At 38.3% G+C, this 16,227-nt stretch overlaps 1 protein-coding gene across 3 annotated transcripts in view; it reads left to right on the top strand.

Moving 5' to 3' along the window:
• Positions 1-16,227, top strand: part of USO1 (USO1 vesicle transport factor) — a 67,199-nt gene that overhangs the window by 44,601 nt on the left and 6,371 nt on the right. For 2 of the 3 annotated variants that reach the window (XM_015831476.1, XM_015831474.1), the window contains exons 14-20: positions 318-338; positions 4,730-4,840; positions 5,489-5,607; positions 6,121-6,302; positions 7,757-7,878; positions 12,377-12,515; positions 13,680-13,843. In XM_015831476.1, the coding sequence (XP_015686962.1) occupies positions 318-338; positions 4,730-4,840; positions 5,489-5,607; positions 6,121-6,302; positions 7,757-7,878; positions 12,377-12,515; positions 13,680-13,843 (858 nt within the window). The remainder of the gene's footprint in view (positions 1-317; positions 339-4,729; positions 4,841-5,488; positions 5,608-6,120; positions 6,303-7,756; positions 7,879-12,376; positions 12,516-13,679; positions 13,844-16,227) is intronic. The other variant, XM_015831475.1, reaches the window with a different exon arrangement.

Here is a 16,227-nt window from a genome sequence, read left to right as displayed (position 1 = left end):
TCTAATTTTCTGAGATTGTGGATTTGGGGTTTTCATGAGCTGTAAGCCATAATCATCACAGTTATGACACATCACGGCTTGAACTATCTTGCTTTGCATGTAATGAGTCTATCTCATATATTAGGTTCACCTTTTAAGTTGCATTACTGAAATAAATGAACTTTTGCACGATATTCTAATTTTTTGAGTTTCACCTGTACATTGTCTCAGAAATGTTCAGATTAATGAAAATCAAAAGCAGCTTACCTCTGTACAGTATTGTAGTTATTTTAACATCCTACAGCATTCCTTTGTAATATTTAATGTATGGTTCACAGGGTGATAAGATCGACAGACGGGTATGTATTGATGAATGCAAAGCATTCCTTTCATTGTAGCAGGGTCTATCTGCTATCTCAGCTTTGCTGTGTTTTATGAATTAACTGTTTGAGGTTTTTTTATGTACTTACAGTTTGTGCCTGTTGCTTGGTGTTATTTCTAGTAACAAACTGTCTTATATCTCTTGGTGGTTTTGGTGACTGATATGGGAAACATGGTTGTTAAGGGTGTTTTTTCTTTCTCCCAAGAGTCCTTGCATAACCAATGGGTACTAAATGTAGTTTGACTTCTTTCCTCTTCTTTTAGTGTAAACTCAGTATTTGTTTTCTACAAAGTTTAATGAGTATTTTCTTGCTTTTCATAACCAGACAGAAGATAAAAAATTGAGGTGTTTCCAAACCATGGTATTTCAGATTAGTATTTCTCCTACTTAGTTTAAATAATTAAACAACTTTCAGATTAAATTTTGTTTTATTAAGTGATTCACTCTCTTGATTAGTATTTTCTGCTGACCATGCAGGATAAGATTTATATATTGAATGATCTTACATTTTTAAAAGTTTTTTGCTTAAGTTATAAAAGGAACAGAAGAACAGAACAGAAAGCTGGTTTGGTCTAGTGGTTAAGGTGCCAGGCTAGAAAGAAAGAGACCATGAGTTCATGTCCTACCTTAATCATGAAAGTCAGCTGGGCGACCTTAGAGCTATCAATCTCTCTCAGCCTAACTCACCTGACAGGGTTGTTGTTATAGGGAAAATAGGAGATATTTTGGATATGTTTCGTGCATTATTTGTAAATACTAAAGGGATATAAAAGAACAAAAATAAAAGTGGCAAAATACAATTGCAAAATCAATTATTGCTAATAAAAACAGCCATTAAGTAAAGAGACTGATTTTTTAAATATCAAAAACAGATAGAAATAGTCAAGAATAGATTTTAAGACTATAAGTATTCTTATTGAGTATAACTATTGAAACATTTGCCTGTTAAACCTATAGAATCATTTTCATTTTTTTTTTACAAACATTGTTTCAGATTATAGGGAAGCATGAAGATAGCATGTGGCTATATCTCTTTAAAGCAAGTGGATGATGCAGCTGTAACCTATCTTTTTTCACTTTCCAAATAGCTCTAGAAGTAAATGATAAAAACACTGGCTAGAAGTAATTATATTCAGTGTATTGAGTTCTCTCAGCATAATACTAGTGCTTTAGGTGGTGTCATTCCACTGAGGTAGATCAGATCAGTCACCATCAAAAAAATTCACCTTATTGAAGTTGGCCACAGTAACAGAATTTTAAAAACCTGATAGAATTTCTTTTTTACTCCCTTTTATAGCAGTAGCACTTAGACTTATATACTGCTTCAGAGTGCTTTACAGCCCTCTCTAAGCGGTTTACAGAGTCAGCATATTACCCCAACAATCTGGGTCTTCATTTTACCGACCTCAGAAGGATGGAAGGCTGAGTCAACCTTGAGCTGGTGAGAATCAAACTGCTGACAGCTGGCAGTCAGTCGAAGTAGTCTGCATTGCTGTATTCTAACCCAGAGGTCCCCAACCTTTGGGGCACCAGGGACCAGTTTCATGGGGAAAGAGGTTTTTTTCCACAGACCGGAGGGTGCGTGTTTTGTGTGTTGCCTGCATCCCGCGAATAGGGCTTTGCTTGTTTGTGCGGACCGGTTGCTGGATGCCATGGCCTGGTATGGGGTTTGGGACCCCTATTCTAACCACTGTGCCACCACAGAGTCAAGGGGAGCAATTTTAAGTTTCTTTCTCACACTTCCTGATTTTCCAAATTTATTGCTCTTCTCTGTACTTTTTCTGCAACATCTTTTTTGTATTGTGACTAAAACTGGATGGAGTATTCCAAGTGTGGTCTTATAAAGTGTGGTCTTTGCAGGAGAAAGTAATACTAGCACTGCTAGTATAGTATCACGTGACCTTGATACTATTCCTCTATTGACGTAGCCTTGGGCTACATTAGCTTTTTGGGCAGCTTTGGCATATTGCTAGCTCATATTTAAGTGGCTGTCCACTAGAACTCCTAGATACTCTCACAATTACTGCTGTTGATCCAGGTACCACCTATTCTAACCTGTTCATTTGGCTTTTCATGCCTAAGAAAAGAAATATGTGTAAAATCTTATTTTTCCCACCACCACGTTGCATTTTGTTGAATAGGATTTAGTGTTCAAATCTGTCAAGATTCTTCTGGATTTTTTAAGGTTATGGTTCAGTAGTTCCAGGATCATGTATACCAGCTTCTTCAGAACCTTGGGATGTAATCCATCTGGTCCTGGTGATTTAAATTTGTCTGGAAAGATGTTGTCTTACTATTATTATTTTTTTGCCTACTTTGACTTGTATTCCTAATCTGTCTTTTATTATGTATTTTTGTTAGGTTGGGTTATTTTTTTCATCTTGTGAAAAGACAGATGCGAAGAATAAATTAAGCAATTGCACTTTCTCCCTGTAGCCTATTGCCAACTTGCCATCCTTTCCCAATATTGGCTGATTGTTTACTTGACATTTTTCTTGCTTTTTATATGTAGAAATTTTTAAAATTCTTTTTTATATTTGTTGAAAGTTTTAGTTTGTTCTGAGCTTTAACTTTTCCGACTTCTCCTTTTTGTTTTTCAGTTTATCAGAGAGTTCTTTATGCAACCATGCTGGTTTCATTTGGGGTCTCTTTTATTTTTCTTTCTCAGTGGCATTGTTAGACTGGGCTTTTATATCTCATTTTTCAGAGATTCTTGAGTGGTTTTTCCCTTTGAAATTTTCATCCATGGAATCCTTCCCAAGCTCTCTAAGTTTGTTGAAATCTAAAGTCTAAAACACTAGCATGACTTTGTTCTATTGTGTGTGCCTGTGTTGTGTTAAATTCCAATATGACATGGTTGCTCTTCCCCCAAAGTTCCTGCACCGTCAATCCCTTCTGTCAATTTATCTCTGTTAGTAAGGATTTAAGTCCAGTATAGCTGACCCTCAAGTACCTGCCTCTGTCTTTTGGGAGACAAAATTGTCAGGTTTGTCAGGAACCCGTTTGATCTTCCACTTGGTGCAGACTTTGTCTCCCCATAGATGTCAGGATAGTTAAAATTCCCCATTACTATTCTAGTGTGCTTCCTGCACATTGTAGCTAAGTGATTAGCAAAAAGTTTGTCTATTTCCTCTGATTGATTGGGAGTCCTGTAGTATAGACCTATGGCAAAATCATTCCTTTTTCCTTTTATATTAACCCAAATGTATTCAAGAAGATTTTCATCCTTTTTTTTTTTTGCATTTCTATATAGGTGTAGTTATTTCTTATAAATAATGCAACTCCACTTCCTCTTTTATTAGGTCTATTTCTTTTGAACAATTTAAATCTTTCTACCTGTATATTCCAGACATGGGTTTCATCCCACCAAGTTTCAGTAATGAAAATAATGTCATACTTGCCCTCATGTACAAGTCCTCAACTTATGACCACAATTGTGGCTAGAATTTCCATTGCTAAGCAAGGCGGTTGTTAAGTGAACTGAGCCCAGTTTTACTCTTGAAATAGTTTATATTTTGTATAGATCTACATAATAAACTTATTATTCCGTTTTAGTAAATTTTCTGAGTGACCAGATGAATTCCTTCTCATCTTTTTATTTTGGGATAGACAGCCTGCTAGTATTTATAATGTAACTAAATTTTATGCAGCTACACACAGAGTTAGCAATAGACAATAAGGGGATACTGCTATATCTGGTAATCCAGTTCCCTATCCATCCTTAGTTCATAATCTTTTTTTAAATCATATTATTCTGCTACGGTTTGTGTTATTTTTAATGTATCATAGTATGGAGTTCTTGTTGCTCTCTGAGCTTGGTTGTTTTCTTGCAGATGTTTCATTACCCAACTAGATAACATCTTCAATGATGCAGTATTAAATTATTATACTGTATTGTCTTTTTAGTTATATAGAAAGCTTGAACAAGGCAAAAGTATTAGAATGGTGAACTGAACTGTAGCATTCAAAGAATCACAGCAATATGTGTTGTGGTTATTAGGTTGTCTATCATAAAAGGTGTGTAGCAAGCCAGATAGGATTGCTACTACACAATAAAGTCAAGATTCATTTTCAGCCAGGCTCCTTTTCTAGCTGATAGCAATAATCCCCAGCCCACTCCTCACAATAATTTTCTTTTCCAGTTGCAAATACTAAGAATGCACAGTTCTCATCAGGCCGCATTGGCATTTTATTCTCATTTTTTTTCTGAAATTTTATTGTATTTCAAATTTTCCCTAGGCCTGTGCATTCCTCACTTTTAGGGAATGGTTTTGGTTGATTGATTGATTGATTGATGACCTTGAGAATTATGAAGCAAGATATAAAAGTGATGCAAACAAAAATAACATTTGTTTTTGTTTTTTCCAGGGAAGCAAAGTGCAGACAAGGGTTGGATTATTAATGCTGCTTTGCACATGGCTAAGCAATTGTCCCATTGCTGTCACACATTTTCTTCACAATCCAGCAAATATTCCATTTGTATCCTTTTAAAAGAATTACAATTTAATACTTCACTGTAGTAATTATATAAAGTTGCAGTTGAAGGGCAAAAGTAACAGTACACTAAAAGAAATGTTTCTTTGCAATTTGGACATTTATTAAATTATTATTAAAATGTCTCACTGTGCTCATAAATAGATTTTCACTTTCTTCTATTAAAATTAGCATGCTACAAGTTTCTGTTATAGTATAATAACAATGTTTCATTAAATTTGTTTTGGTTAAATGAATAAAAAACTGATTGTTTTGTAGTTAAGTTATTAAGATAAAAACCTAGGTCAAGACAAGCTGGTGGTGAAAAAGTTAAGTTAGAAGTAATGAAGAGACTCCCAGGAAGTCCAAAAGCTGTAATCAGATTGGTAAATCAGAAAGTTTTATGAAAGAAGGCAATGGCAAGCCACTTAGTATTGGTACCGAGTCACTGAGTGAGATGGGTGGCCATAGAAATTGAATAAATTAGTAAATGAATGAATGAACAGATAAATAACTAAATAAATTGATGCTAAGACATCTGCATTGACATGGCCATTCAGTCAAAATAAATCAAGGAAATCGTTACCTTTTTACTCTAAAGTGTGATGTAAAGAAAAGTACTTCAGTCTCTAGCATCCTTAGCCAAAGATCTAGCTAACAGGACAAATAGCAGAAAACCTTGGAGAAGAGGAGCAGCTGGTTCAAGGATTGTGTGCTCTATTACTAGGAATCTCCATTTATTACAATGACAATTCACTTGAGAATTATAAAAAGTGAGTATATTGGCATTCATATTTCATTTAATATATTTTGCATTGTAAATACTGTATTAGGAAATATATGAACTTTCCATATTAATTAAGGCAAACACATGCTTTTTTATTATTAGTTTTAAACTTTATGGCCCCAACGGTTTGAAACTGATAAAATGTCATTTGGAATTATAGACTGTGTTTCTCCAGTGCTACTGAAGAATAATGTTGGCTTGAAAAAGCAAAATAAAAACATATGACTATTTTTAAACTATCACTTTGTTTGTCTTCTCATTGTTTCCAATATTCTGAAGTTGCTTGATTTTCTGTAATTTGAAATTGATTTCTCTACAAGATCTGAAGGTATCTTTTTTTCTTCTCCATCATTCTGACTTACTGCATACTATTTATCTGATCTTTTTCTTTATCCTTTATTTATTAAAGAGAACTGTAAGATTTTGAGGGGTAGGGATATGATTAAAAAGAGGATTTTTTTCAGCTAGAATTATTACATAATTCTGTTTTCCCCTTTAGAGAAAAACTAAAGCAGCTTATAGAAAAAAGGATTGGCAAGGAAATTTTTATTGAGAAATTGGGATTTATTAGCAAACATGAATTCTATTCCCGAGCAGCTCAGAAACCACAGCCAAACTTTTCTAGCCCTGATCATATGATGTTTGATCATGAATTTACAAAGCTGGTGAAAGAACTGGAAGGTGAGACTTGTTACATCATTTCTCCTGATTTTATCTGTTTATTTCTTGGAATATTAATTTGAAAAAGGAGAAAGTACAATTTACCAGCAGTTCAAATTCTTTAAAAAAAATCTTGTCATCAAAATCAATAATTTTATATAGATTAAATGTATATAATTTCTGAAAATGCTGATGTAACAGAAAAAGTTATGAGAATTCAGAGATGTCCTAAAGGTGCTTTTTCAAGAGGCAACTGGACTTCCTTGTTTTTCTTTGGAGATGTTTCACTTCTCATCCAAGAAGCCACTTCAGTTCTGACTGGATGAGAAGCGAAACATCTTCAATGAAAAACAAGAAAGTGTAGTTGCCTTTGGAAAAAAACATCTTTGGGACAACCATGACTTGGATGACTGAGAATCTCCATAGACATTGAGAATTCAAAGAAAAAAATATCAGAAAAATTATACATTTACAGCCTTTATTATTGCATCATGTAGAGATATGAGGTCAATTTCTTATTTTTTTTAAAAATCTATTAAGCAAAGTATGTTAATTTAATTTTAAAAAGTTTGTAACCAGTGGAGGTGAAGGTTTCTGAACACAGTGAAATGTAGCATCTCTTCATTCATTCTTACCTGCTTAGGATCAGCAGGTGGGCAAAAAGTTAATTTTGAGAAAGGAGGAAGAAACCATCTACTTTGTGGCAAAATAGAGTAAGTTATATATTATAGATACATATAGAAGATTAATGTTTCAAAAGAAACTGAAAACCAGGTAGAGAAGAGACACCAGAGCTCAGAATTCAAATGTTGCCACATTTGACTCCATAGTCTCATTTTCTGGGTTTCTTAGAAGGCTCTGCTTCTTCTCTTCTTTTTTCCATGGACTTCTGAAAATTATTTTTCACTTATATTGAAATAAACCTTTTGCCTATTTGTCTATTTCATGATTTGATATGAATATTTTGAAATAGCAATACACAATATATATATTGTGTATTTTTTCATTTTATTTTCAGTTTGGGGCAGAAGACTTGAGAAAAATGGTTTGTTCTTTCTGAGGCTTTCATATTTCTCCACAGAAATCAAGAGTATATATATTATTGTACTAGTGTTTATTGAACTCATTTAAATGTGAACCAATTGTGGAGAATTAAGCTCAGTGGGAAATTGTGGGGGTTAAAAGTTGCAACAGGTTTAATTAACTCACGACATAATTGAGAAGTGTTTCCTGATCCATTGTTTATTGAACATTTTCTATCAAAATGGTTTTTTTTTTATTTTAAAGTAACAGTATTATCAGATAAGAAAGTTTTTTAGCATAATAAGGAAAAAAATCTGAGTAATTGAGAAATATTGAGTAGCCATTATCATGTTAATGATAAGGCACCTTTTAAACTCTTAATCTCTGTAGTCATCTAGAATGCTACAACATTTGACTTAAATTATCTAATATTATAAATCATCATTTCACAGGAGTTATAACAAAGGCAATTTATAAGTCAAGTGAAGAAGATAAAAAGGAAGAAGAAGTGAAAAAAAGTTTAGAACAACATAACAACATAGTGACACACTATAAAAATGTCATTAGAGTACAGGTAAATAATGTATCTTGTTTTAAGTGAATTACATTTAATCTCAGATATACTATGCACATTTAAAGGCATATCTTAAGCCCAAGTTACACATTATATTGAGATTTATTTAAAATTACGGAAACACGGTAGTTTGTAGTCTTATATGCACAGTACATCTCTGCTATAATAGCGTGTTTCCCCAAAAATAAGATCCGTTCTTATATATATATATATATATATATATATATTTGCCTCCAAAAGAGTCATTAGGTCTTATTTTGGGGGAGATGACTTATTTTTTCCTGTCTCGCCTCGCGGCGGCACTAACAACCCCATCCAGCATGAGCCTGCATGGTCACCGGCAGCCCACTTTTTCTGCAGCCGTTCACCACTGCTTGATGTGTTGACTCCCTGCCTCCGCTTCACCGGCAGAGGCTTCAGGAAAGGCCTCTGCAGCCGAGAAGGGAGCTCTGGGTTGATGCTGGCAGAGGCCTTCACAGTGGAGCTCCGGGGGAGGAGGGGATGCGTCCGAGTGGAGGCAAGCAGCTGCAGAAGTAGGCTGGCGGCGGCCATACGGGCTCCTGCTGGATGGGGCTGTTGGTGCCGCTGCCATGAGGTGAGACAAGTCTTGGGGCATGAGTGACCTGGTTGCAGCGGTCCTGAGGTAAGCGTGTGCATGGCGTGTGGGGCAGTTCTACCTCCACATCCCCACCCTAGCTTGATTTTTATGTGTGCGCCTCCCTCTCCCCCCCATGCAACCAGACGGTGGGATGGGGTGGGTGGGGTCTTAACTAGGGCTTATTTTCAGGATATTTTGGGGAAAACACGGTACATATCACCTAAATTCCATTTAATACTAGGTAAGAATTGCAATCACTAGTTATGTTAAGATTTAAAAAAACTATAACACATCAATTAATCATATTTGTTACTCATACTTGAAAGATATTATAGGTAATTCTTACTTTCTGACTACTCATTCAGTGAATGTTCAAAGTTATGACAGTACTGAATATGGGAAACTTATAACCAGTCTACCAAGTTGTGACTGTCCCCATGGTGATCATGATTCCAGCATTTGACAACCTGCACACTTACAACCTTCACAGTTGGCAGAATCAAAGCTGATAGGAGTTGCAAGTTGCAGTCAGGTTACATCACATTTCACAACCTGTGATGATTTGCTTAATGATCACAGCTGGAACTGACAAACTGCCATTGTAAATGAGGCATGGTTATATGATTTTTCACTATATGAAAATATAATTTATTGATGAAGTTGCCGGTCTCATTTGTGGTCAGTAAGTGAAGACCCCCTATATATTAGATCTTCTAAACTCTCTCAGGAATTACTTTTTGGAATATCCTCTTGCGGCAATGGGGACTTGAGTTCTTATTGTAGAGGTAATCCTTGACTTATGACTACAATTGGGACTGGAAAATCTATCAGTAAAATTCAGACTGTGTCTTAATTTATGACCTATTTTGCCTCATTCATTAAGTGAATAATGTAGTTGTTAAGCAATTCTGGTTTCCCCCATTGACTATGCTTATCAGAAATTAGCTGGGAAGATTGTATATGGGGATTATGTGACTCAAGAACACTGGAATTGTCATAAATACATGCCAATTGCCAAGCATGTAAATTTCATTCCCATGATCACAGAGATGCTGCAACAGACATATGTAGGAGGATGAATTGTAAATTGTTGCTAAACAAATCATCATAAATAAGGAATATCTGTAAATGGTAGAAGTAAAATAGTTTAGTCCTTGGTGTCATTTTTTATCTCATGTTTCAGTGAATCCCCCCAAAATATTTTTATCTATATTGCACTAATCAAATACAGTTGGTCAATTTAGCATCTCAGTTAGAAATCTTAAAAGATTCGGGCTTCCGGTTTGCGATCATGGCATTGGCGGACGTGTGGGGCGATCGCTCTCTCCACTGTCCAGTTTTCTCCCGCCGGGGGACCCTAAAGAGGGCCGGAAGTCGCCCTGTAGGGGCGACGAGCGAGAAGAGGACCCCTGAGTGATTGCAGAAGGGCGGCAGTCCTCCCGTTTGATCCGGGACAGCTCTTCAAACTGACGGGGAAAAGATCGGCCATCAACATTGCTCATCATTAAGCTGCTGACAGCCGAGGCCAAATCTACCAACAAGCACTTTGAAAGCAACACGGAGGAATTGGGTGAGATCTTACCTACTATGCACCCCAAGTACTTTCCTGTAAAAAGCTGCTTGAAATTTCTTCCCCCTGTGAGGAGAGAGGGAAGGAAACTTTTTCCGCCCACCCTCTAAAATGGCGGTGTCTGACTACCCAGGGGAAACAAAGCATTGAAAATAACAATATAATTGGATATACATCTTTTGGGAATCCCAAAAGTTCCTACTCTCACCGGGACCTGCTATTTTATTCTATTTGCAAAAAAGAATTTAAATTGGATAAGAACCTAGCCCGAGATTTGAAAAAGACTTTAAATGCTATCGGGGACATCTTGTGGCGGAACTTGGTACAACAACTTATTATTTCTGACAAAGAGACTTGCTTACAGCCCAGACCTGACCTTGGTATTATCTATGAGAGATTCAAAGCTGAAAGAGCAGCTGGGCAGTGAAATTGGTCTCTAGGAACTGTGGAGGTGGACATTTGCTGACTCTTGTTTAATAAACAGCCTTCACTAGAAAGACCATCTACAACTATGCCAAAAATGGAGGAGGGCCAGCAAAAAATCTTGGCTATGCTAAAATCTATACTTGAAACTATTCTTACAGCCAGCGAGACAATGAGATCTAATCTGAAAGACCAAGGCGCCAGCCCAGATGTACAAAGCAAAACCTTGATTGCAATTAAAGAACCAACAATCCAAAAAACAACAGAAGTGGAAGAAGTGAATACCAAGAAGAGGGCTTTAAAGATCAACAAGTCTCCAGTTCACTGAAAATCCAGACAATGAAACAACAACTTTAAAAATGGAAATGACGACCAGATTGAATTGAAGACAACTATACCAGAGCAAATATGGGCCACCAGGGTGACAACTTAATGATTATAAATGGGCCAGTTCTTCCAGAAAATTGGCAACTAGATGGTCTCCTTTAATTCAAGTAACATAAACAAGAATGAAGGGAGATCTATTTGATGATTTAAAAGCATTGGTATGGAAGCCCGGTTGGCAAAAGAAGAAAGCTAGAATTAGATTGAAAAACTGGGCCTTTTTGATTTACTAGAGAGGATCCTAAATTGTCAACCGGTGGGCTAAAGGGAGATTTTGAAACAAGGGGAAATTTGATTATTAGATTTAAAATAGTTGGAAAATAGTAAGAAAAATAAGGGATTAATCTGTTTAATACTGAGGACTTAGACTTACAAGGGAAATGAAAACTAACTATTAGGAAATGGGTTTGAACTATTGACTAGCCAAGATAATATAGATCAGTGGTGGCGAACCTATGGCACGTGTGCCAGAGGCGGCACTCAGAGCCCTCCCTGTGAGCATGCGCGCATTGCCCCAGCCCTGCCTCTCCCCATGGCCCCCTCCTCACAGCAGCCCCTTGGTGAAAAGTTGCCCCCGAGCACGGCCCGCACAGAGCAGCACAGCCAAGGACATGGCAGCCGGGCAGCAGGGACAAGATTCCACCCTCGTGCCCCGTCACACACAGTTGATGCTGCGGGGCGTGGGCAGAGGGCGTGGCTGTCATGGCACTGCTGGGCTGCCTGGGCGATCTGCAGCAGGCCATGGAGACAGTGGATGGCCCTGCAGGCAGGCGGGGCTGGGGCAGGCTGGGGGCAGGGCGGGAGGAGCGGGGGCTGAGCAGGGGTGGGCTGGGGATGGAGCGGGGCCGGTGTTTGGGCACTCAGTCTCTAAAAGGTTCGCCATCACTGATATAGATGATGGTCTTGAGCTAACAAAGGATACTCTATTATTAAGGTGGTGATGTACTAGGGTGAGAAATAGAAAACATTTACTAAACAGAATAAGAATATATTTAAGTAATATGTGCATTTTAGACATAATTTTTATGAAGTGAGACAAAGGAAATTTGGGTTACTCGAAAGTCAAATACTATGGATATTAAAGGTTAAATTGGCGTACTATAATTAAAAACTAAAAATTAGGTAAAACCTAATAACAGGATATGGATTGTTTATGAAGATCTATTAAGATATGTGTAAGCAAAAATATATTGATAAATGTGATAATGAAGTTTTCACTGAGTTTGATACAATTAGAAATTTACTAGCTTAAATATGATATAGCAAATGTTAAGGGAAACAGAGAAGAAATGTTTGATGATGTAACCTGAGATATGTACTAAAGATTTTGTTATTGAACTATTGATTAACCCAATCACCACGTTGCCTTCTAAATACTCAAATGTAAAACTGGAAAACCAATAAAATATTATATAAAAAAAGAAATCTTAAAAGATTCAAGATCCCAGGCATAATTAGAGAGTAGACCTATGTTAAAAAATGGGTGAAAACTTAATTTTGTTTCTTTTTATTTTATTTTAAAGGATCAAGAGCTTGAGGAATTGAAGAAACAAGTAGAATCATTAAAAATTCAAAATGAACAGTTGCAGACAACAGTTACGCAACAAGTTTCACAAATCCAACAACACAAGGACCAATATAACCTCCTTAAAATACAGCTAGGTAGTAATGCTAATAGTATTTTGCATAGTTTTTCCTGAGTAATAACTTGCAGGCCATGGGATTTTAAATTGTGTTGAGTTGTATGCAGTTTCAACAGCTCAAGAATGTGGTAAATTGGCATTAATCATTGACAGACAATAGACTATTTAAGTGCATAAAGTCAATCTCAGATTTTCATTAAGATTATCATCTATAGAGTGGGATTTTTTTTAAGAAACTCCAAAAACAAAGAGAGATACATTGGTGGAAACAAAAATTTAGACAGATAGATTAAAAAATTGCTTTAACTGATAGCACCAGTTTGGAGCCACAGTGTCATCCTTCCCCATTTACCTTAGAAGCTAAGAAATTTCTCGTTTGTATTTCACTCTCAACAGACAGTGATACCTTAACTAACATTGGTCAGTCTCAAAACCTAAACAGGGTTGAACCTAATTAGTCCAAAGATGGGGAATCACTTGACAATTCCAGAAATTTAAAAAGCATTTAAGCAGAAGACAATGGCCATCTGATTTTTGTAATCCTGTCAAGAAAACTGCAGGGATATTATTACCAGGTGATGAGCTTGAAAAGAAGGCATCTTTTCCTTTAATTTTTTTTCTTTGCTTTCATCTTAGTTTCTGCCAATCAGTTGATCAGGTAATAAATCTGATACACCAAAATATCTCTGTAATCCAACTCTTACATATTAACCTTTTATTCATATTGTATATAAATAGTCTTAGAGTCTTCACATACACACCCACTTAAGCTCTTAGGGGAGTATCTTAGAGAATCACCCCCACCCACCCCTTTTAGTTCATTTCTAAGCATTTTAGCAATTACCAGATACTGGCCAGTAAAATAAATTAGATAAAATACCAATATTTCAAAGATTGCCTCAAGGAAAGCTAATTTAAGAAATGAAATGTTTAGAGTAAACTGCTAAACATCATTCTTCATGATGTATTCATTTGTCCTATTTTATTTATTATTTTATCCTGGAATTTCTGTTTCCATTTGTCTGTCTGACAGTAGATAAGTAGTTCTCTGATACAATTGTTTAAATTTTATTCTTCTGCAATTTCCTAGTGGAATTATAATTTTGAAATACATTGAAGTAAGAATGTTTTATTTTTTTATCTGAAATGCTAGAAGTAAATCATTTTACAATTTGCTTAATAGGAAAAGACAATCAGAATCATAGTTTCCACAGTGATATGGCTCAGATGAATGGTGTTCAATCAGAAGAAATCAGCAAATTGCACATGGAAATGGAGGAATGGAAGCACAAACTTGAATTACTGCAAGAACAGCTAAGAGAAAAGGATTCTTTAATTGAAACCCTGGTGAGCAGTAAAGTTTCATTCTTAATAATCAGTATCTGATCTGATCCGAAGCCATTAGTTTTTCCTGATCAGATCTAAAATAATGATTAAGAAATTGTTTCCTTTCTTGCTCTCAAATCACAGCAGACTATAATTTCTTCAAATCAGGGGAAAGAAATATATCCAAGCAGTATATTTTTTTTCTTTGTATTGGAGGTGAAGAGCAAGAGGAGCATTTTTCTAAAACCCTTCTTATTCTCAAAAAGTGGTTCCAAAGCATGGTACTCAAAATAGCTGAGCCATATTATTGCCAGATATATAATGTATTAAAAGTTCTTCCCTACATTAGTCAGCTTTTACAGGTAACTTCCCTATGACATGAAGAATGTACTTAGGTTCTCAAGAAGTTGCCTTGATACCCTGATCATTATGTACATTTTGAGAGATTTCTATAAAACCTTCCCATTTTATCATTTTGATCACAGATGAATTTGCTGTATGTTTTCTGAACATTTGTCAAAACCAGGATAATAGTTCTGAAAGATTTGCAATTGATATGGATGGTCTCCTGTGGGCATGCTTTAAAGTGTAAACCTTTAGAACTTAAATAATATGGTGCTTGATTCAGAGGCACTTTCTCTCCCACTATGGAATTGCTCTTTTACTCGGCAGAATAGGCTATTTGAAGAATTCCCCTGCACACCATAGGTTCATCTGTCTGTCACAGATTCCCCTCTGAGACTTCAAGGAATGGAATGCTTTTCCCAAGGGAATCTTTGGTGCATATTGTCCTAATATTTAAGGAAAATGGTAAAAGAGCCATTTTCTTTTCTTTTTTTGCTATACTTCCACCTATTCATTTTTGTGGCATTTTAATTTTGAATCAAATTTAAAGCAATTGATTTTTCATGTTTTATATTTTATATGCTGTTGCAATTATTCTAAATTAGCTCAGTTTATATTAGGCAGTATGCTGAATGAATGAATGAATGAATGAATGAGAAATGTATCTTAATAGGTTTGAATGATATGATAAAATGTATTGATAAGTTCAGTGGATTCTTATTGGTGTATAGCAGTGATGGCGAACCTTTTAGAGACCGAGTGCCCAAACCACAATCCAAAACCCATTTATTTATCGCTGGGTGCCGAATGGGCGTGGCTGACTGGGTGGGCGTGACCTTGGTGGGCATGGACAACTGGGTGGGCGTGGCCACGGTGAGTGTGGCCACCTCGATGATGCTTGTGGGGAGGGACGTTTGTGGGGGCCGGGCAGGGTTGGGGGAGATCCAGGGGGTCTCTTGTGGGTGGGGCGGTGGACTGGAGGCTCGTCCTATGGGGTGAGACAAGGCGAGGCAGGGCGGGTGTGACAATTGCCATGGGGCAAGGCAAGGCAAGGCGGGCTGGAGCAGCTGCTGCCCGACACCATCAGCCCCCACACACACAGGCCAGCGAGCGCATGGGGGCCGCTGGTGTCCGTCAGCAGCCACAGCCTCCTGTATCATGGCAGCCCCATCAGCGTGAGCGGAGACAGCCCCAGGATGGCCAGGAAGGAGCCCTCACCTGGTGCGGGTCCTGTCTACAGGGTGGCTTTGACGGGGTGGCGGCTGCTGCTCTGAGCCCCTTGACTGGTCAACCACACAGAGAAGCAGGAGGAGGCGGCGGTGATCCCTGCATCGCCAAGCCCGGCCAGCCGCAGATCTGGAAGCAAAGCTGTGCCGACCATCCTCACGCTGGTGGGGGCATTGGTGGGGGAAGATGAGCTGTGGCACACGCCCTCCCCGCCCGGAGGTGCACGTGGGACAATGTGCGGCAGCAGCGGCAAAGGGTGCCTGCATGCCAGATCCTGCCTTCCCCCGCCGCCACCACCAGTGCGAGGATGGTCAGCAGAGCTTCGCTTCCGGATTTGGTGCCTGACACTATCGGCCCCCAAACACATAGGCCAGCGAGCGCATGGGGGCCGACAGTGTCTGTCAGCAGCCACAGCATGCTGGCTGTCCTGCATAATGGCGGACTGGCCACAGAGCCCCATCGGTGCGGGCAAAAATCACTCCGGGATAGCCGGAAGGAAGCCTTTGCCCAGCTCGGGTGCATCCAGTCGACGGATCTGATGGGGGTGGCTTCTGCTGCTGCTCTGACTGGTCAGCCCTGCAGGGAAGCAGGAGGGGCAGCTGCTGCGTGAATCTGCTACCTCGTTGGGCTGCTAGTGAGCAGCCGAGGCGGCTCCAGACCCCCGGCTGCCCCTCCACCTCCTGCTTCCCTGCTCGCTGGCCTCTGTGTGTGGGGGCCGATAGTGGCAGGCATCCTTTGCCGCTGCTGCCGCACATTGTCCCACGTGCACCTCCGGGCGGGGAGGGGAGGGCGTGTGCCACAGCTCATCTTCCCCCACCACTGCCCCCACCAGC

This window comes from Protobothrops mucrosquamatus, unplaced genomic scaffold (genome assembly GCF_001527695.2).
Source record: "Protobothrops mucrosquamatus isolate PMUCROS unplaced genomic scaffold, P.Mucros_1.0 scaffold_257, whole genome shotgun sequence".
Taxonomy (NCBI): Eukaryota; Metazoa; Chordata; class Lepidosauria; order Squamata; family Viperidae; genus Protobothrops; species Protobothrops mucrosquamatus.
The sequence above is the reverse complement of the archived record's forward strand: the minus strand, read 5'-3'. Positions and strand labels throughout refer to the sequence as shown.